Genomic DNA, 5,597 nt, shown 5'->3' with positions numbered 1-5,597 from the left:
TATCCTTCAATGTGATTTGTCTAATTTAAAAAAAAAAATTACAGGGAACGCTAAATTACAAATCTGGACTTTAGTGATTCCCTGCATCCTTCCTGAGGCTGGACTAGTGGATGACTGGACCCATTCAAAGTCCGTCCTGAAATTTAACTGTGAGCACGTGATTAGCAGTTACGTGCGCCATGACCTTCATTTAAGGAGGAGTTACAGGTGCAAAATCCATGAGAAGTTAAAACTTTTGTTACAGTTCCCGCAGTCTCCATTTGAGAAGATGCGCCACATGCTGAGCAACACCGTGATGTGGAGCGAACTTTTTAATGGAAAAAAAAAAAAAGAAGAAAAAAAAAAGAAAAAAAAATCTCTAAATCTCTCTAAATATAGCTCGTGCTTTCTGGGATTTGTTTCAGTGTTTTATTTCATTTCATCACGTCATTCAAAACAAATAGATAAATACATGTCAAACAAATCTCAAAGTCAAACATAATCATGTCGTAAACCAAACCATGTTTTCTACTAATGAGTAAAGCTTACTGAACAGTGGTGTCACAGTGCGACTGTTCTAGACACGTCGACCGATGTGCTGTAATTTTACAAAAGTAATAAGTAGGACGGTTGATCCAAATCGACTCATTTCAGTAACACCTGTTGGTTAGATCGTGACCACACACAGCTCTCTTGGACTTCCGCACTCCAAGTTAAAGTTGCCAGATCGGTTTCCACAGAATGAAACAGACAGCACAGTGTGATTGGCTATCCGTGTGGCCTATATGTGCGCACCGCCCAGCAGCTCTGCTCTCCACATCACCGCTGATTGTGAGTGAATGGTAAGTTCAGCCCTTTCTCTGTTTCACCCCATATAACACCCACAAACTTAAAAAAGATTAAGTCACTTTTCCAAGTGCTGCGCGTAAAACTGTATGTCGCTCTTCTTGTGTGTGTGTGTGTTTGCAGAGCTGCAAGAGACGCTCAAAGTCCCGGCTTCTAACAGTCCCACAGGTGTCATCCTTCCAATCAGGTCAGTGTCAGTTCAACTTTACGACGCTGTCTAATTCTAAGGCTTTAAAACGTGAACGCTCACATTCAGTATGCTCGCGTAAAGTTCCCTCGAGGCTAACTTTTAATGTAACTGTCTTAATCTTAAGAAGGTTAGAAACTGTTTTAAATGAAAAGGCACCGACACTGTCGTATGTGCCGACATCATTTAACGTTGTGGTGGAGTAAGGCTGTTTAGATTAATGCACATTGAATTTACAGATTATTAACTCGCTTTTCAACGTCAGTAAACTACGCGTTTCGTCAAATGTGTGAAGTACATTCAACTCAAAAATGCTCAAAATAAACGTAAACGAGTTTCATTCACGCAGATTTTTCTCAGCATTAGTTATGAATCGAAACTTATGCAGCAATCATTGCTTTAGGTGATTCAGGTGCAGCTAACGGGGTCAGATTTATGCTTGATGCATGGATGTATGCATGCTGCTTGACTGACACTTGTTTCCCTCCACTAGTGTCATGAGCTCCCCGAAAAGCCCTGACGGTGCCGGGACAGATGCTCCTTGCCAGCCCTCCTCCTCAGTTGAGAGCAGTGGGTACACGGACACGGAGCCTCGACTCCTGGCTGGGACTCGGTCCTCCCTCCTGGCTCGACGTCTCATGCGCTTACAGGCCTACAGTAGCCACTTCACCCCCGTTACGCGCCGGAAGAGGGAGATGATCCCAGACGATAAGAAAGATGCCAGCTACTGGGACAAGCGACGCAAGAACAACGAGGCGGCCAAGCGGTCCAGGGAGAAGAGGAGGCTGAATGACCTGATGATAGAGGGCCAGCTACTGGCTCTGAGCGAGGAGAACGCCCAGCTGCGGGCTCAAGTCCTTAACCTGCAGTACATCAGTACCCTGAGCATAGAAAAAACCAAAGCACCCTCTCCCTCTGCGACATCAACTGCGCCTGTCCTAGCGCCCACTCTGCCCTTGTCGCCCATACCTCCCCACACCCCTTCTCTCTTCCAGGCAGGGATCAGGGCTGTGCGACAACAGGAAACTGCACTGAACCAGTATGAGTCCAAGCTCCCTTGTTTTGGCTCAACTAGAGGTCTTTTTAATCCACTAAGCCATCGCAATTGTGGGACACAGCCAGGCATCCTTCCTCTCACCGGCTCCGGTGTCCTTTCGCTCCGAGATAGTTTAGGGAGCGGAAGGTCAGGGGAGGTAGGAGTGGATGCCCAGCGCCAGGTCTCCTCCGTCGATGTAATCCCCATCTCTCCCAGTGTATCTTCCCCACCCGTCTCTTCCTTCTCAGCAATCATGTCCTCTCCTGACACTCTCCACCATGCCTCTGCGCTCTCGTACCCACCCCAAAACTGGCTGGTGCCCCAGCTGAACCACTCGGCTGTGTGTAATAATCTTCTTCTGCCCTGGGGGTCCTCCTACCTGGCTCCGTCGGCCGTCTACTCCGGCCTGCCTCTCCACTTACAAGAAAGGCAAAGCCAGGGTGTCGGTGTGGAGGCGCACATTCAGAGGGGGCTGAAGAGTCGGTTCAGCAGTGCAACGCCTGGTTTGTCTCAGCTCGGGATGCATCTCAGTTCTGGGGGACGCTGACTGGACAGTTTAACTGTTAAGGTGTAACTTACAAGAAGTTTTTTAAAAATCCCCAAACTTAACGTGATTCCATATGCGTCCAAATGAGATGTGAGGTGAAGGCTTTTTCAGCTGTTTTTTTTTTTTTGTTTGCCAGTAAATATGCAGTCCAAAAAGAATGAAACGTGTGCAGTGGGTCATAATGAAAATACGAACAATTAAAAAACGAAATAAACAGCCTTCACGTGGCCTATGTTCCCCGAAAGATCAGCCATGAACAATGTATTTTACCACGAGCTACACGGCACGATTTTCTGTGGTTTTATTCTGTTTGAATGAAGCTTTTGCGCTCCCGCTCTTTGTCTGAATTTGTTTCATACAATGAAATATTAATGTATAATGTAATAAACACACAAGCTGTTTTTTCGTTTTTGTTTTTTAATGTTATTCCGGACTTTTCTTTTTCATTCAGATTATTTAATTTCATTGCAGTACAGGTATTTCTTGTACATTTTTACTCTTTGCCAGTGATGAAAAACAAACAAACAAAAAGAAAAACACAGCGACTGCACCAGTGAAACTGTGCGTGCTGACTCGGTATTCCCCTTTATCCCCACTGCGTGATTTCCCAGCACAATTCGACTCGATGGAAAACTGAACGTTGAACCGTTTATTTGTGGGTCAGCAGCTCAGTGAGACACAATCCACCACATTTCAGTGAGACACCACATCTGGGTAATGTTTAAATCTTTAAATGCTATGCTTTTGTTAGAATAGGGTCTTTAATATATGAATGTATATCCATGCATTCGAATAGTCCTGTTAGTCATTTTACAATCAAGTATAAAAGTAATGCTTTAAGTCGAAAAGTAAGTATAAAACTCTAAGAATATACTTAGAATATACTCTAAGTATAAAAAGTATTACTTTTATACTTGTCTAAGTATAAAGTACAAAATATACTTAGTGTGTATATATATATATATATATATATATATATATATATTCTTATTTTTTAATCCCTTTTTATGCCCTTCTTGATGTAATCCCCCCCACCCACCAAAAAAAAAAAGAAAGATCCGGGTATCCTCTCGCAACAGGATCTTTCACTTGTTAGGCGAATGGAGCATCATGTCATCTCTGACCTGCTACGCAGTGCCATCGCAATCGGCTCTTAAATACCCATGCACGATCCCGAAGCCTCCAGCAGAGGGCGCTACAACACAAACGGTGTGGCAGATGGATTTCGTTTTGTGGAATAATTTCTGCCTCTCCAGTAGTATGTATGCATTTTTCACACATACACCGGTTTTAGAGTAAATAACTAAATAAAGTAAACGTAAACTAATATTAATGCTACCAATATATTCACATCGCATATTTTTATTCAGACTTCAAAGAAAGAATATTATTTTAAATTAAGGAGACCGGATGTTCTATTTTACGTGAGCTTATGTGACATTTGTATGCCTTCTCCTGAAACTCAACACACTCAGACACTGTTCCACATTTTGAGTGGTTTTAGTTTACAAAAGTCAGTACACATAAGTCTTTGAAGAAACTTGTGGTTAAAAAAGAGACGTGCCGATGCATCCCTATTAAAACCCAAAGATTAGTATCAGGCACAGCAGCAGCTGAAATAGCAATAAGGTTTTTTATTGTTAGTCACATCTAAAAAAAATGTAAGAAAACAAGCTCATCATTAAAACAAACTTTTAACCTTCCTGTGACCAGTGCCCAAACTGTGACCTGTATAGTTTGTGCGTTTGTGTGTCATGGGTTAAATTCTTTTCATGGGATATGTCATAAATGACAAACTGGTGACATGACCTATATTGTCAGACAAAATCATATCCTTTGACCCAGATTTAATTTGTTTGGATCTGGTCAACCCAATTCAATCATGGATTTGAACTTTACTCTCCTCTGAATAAATGCTTGACCTCCTTTCTTGAAAAAGGACGGCCTAAATTAAGGCATCCCAGGTGTTAAAGTTAAAAACAGAAAAAAAACGATGACTGAATGTCCTGTTTAACGTACTGGAACTCGTCCGTCATGGCTCGTGATGTCAAATTCATGTCTTTGTGTAAGACACGTTCCAGCTTTGACAAACTGAGTGCGTCCCAGTGTTCGTCCATCCGACACAGAGAGATGGACTGAAAATAAGTTTACGTGCGAGTTTAGAAAATAACATTTTAGCATAAAAGGAACTCTCTTTCAGCCCTTTGAAAAAGAAAGCATTTTTGCCTCCACGTGGACCTCTCGTGCTTATTTTTCTAACATTAAGGACTTACACGCATCACAACAGGAAGCCAAAAATCTGTCTACATGTGACACTGGCTATACATAGAAATGGGCGTTGAAGTAAAATTTCCAGTCACGACAAAAGCATGCATTTTAATTCCTGTGTCAAAGTCATTTTGACACAGGAATTATTATATTATAACAAAAGATTCTAAATTTGGACAAGAAGAAGATTAACTGAGCAGAGGCTTGAAATACACTCTCATAAGTCACAAACACTTCTGCATTTTCTGCGAATCTGAGGTGCCAAAGATTTATTTAAAAGTCACACATAAAGTTTTAGTCACGTCTCCTCACACTTATGCTTTACGCTAAATATCTGAACAACACAGAACTGATGGTCATATCATTACCTGGCTGTTGTGGCTTTTATCTCTAAAACGTCTCATATTACTAAGACTGCCGCAACTACTGCTGCACCCAAGCTTTTCTGGAACGAGACATCAGGTATGTGACTGAATTTTAACATGTGGTTAAAACATTTCACTGAGCAAAGTATCATAGTACAGCTGCAGTACGAACAAAATGCTGTAAAGACGCTACCAATGCATTTACTCTAGAGATTTAAAAAAAAAATCATATAGCTTTACTAAACTCTAGGGCATTAGATGCATGTTTTCATTTAGTTTTGGCATGCTATCGACCAAATATGCCTAAAATTGAAAGCAGCATCATACAGGGGAGACCCCTGTGTGGGCAAGCCACTACCACCACAATAT

At 41.8% G+C, this 5,597-nt stretch overlaps 1 protein-coding gene across 1 annotated transcript; it reads left to right on the top strand.

Annotated features, from left to right (window-relative positions):
- Positions 1 to 614: 614 nt before the first annotated feature.
- Positions 615 to 3,304, top strand: si:dkey-172o19.2 (uncharacterized). Its single transcript, XM_004552738.4, has 3 exons — positions 615 to 821; positions 949 to 1,012; positions 1,506 to 3,304. Exon 3 carries the CDS (start codon positions 1,510 to 1,512, stop codon positions 2,593 to 2,595), a length of 1,086 nt encoding a protein of 361 aa, XP_004552795.4. The 5' UTR covers positions 615 to 821; positions 949 to 1,012; positions 1,506 to 1,509; the 3' UTR covers positions 2,596 to 3,304.
- The last annotated feature ends 2,293 nt before the right edge of the window (positions 3,305 to 5,597 follow it).

This window comes from Maylandia zebra, linkage group LG23, assembly GCF_041146795.1.
Source record: "Maylandia zebra isolate NMK-2024a linkage group LG23, Mzebra_GT3a, whole genome shotgun sequence".
NCBI lineage: Eukaryota > Metazoa > Chordata > Actinopteri > Cichliformes > Cichlidae > Maylandia > Maylandia zebra.
The sequence above is the reverse complement of the archived record's forward strand: the minus strand, read 5'-3'. Positions and strand labels throughout refer to the sequence as shown.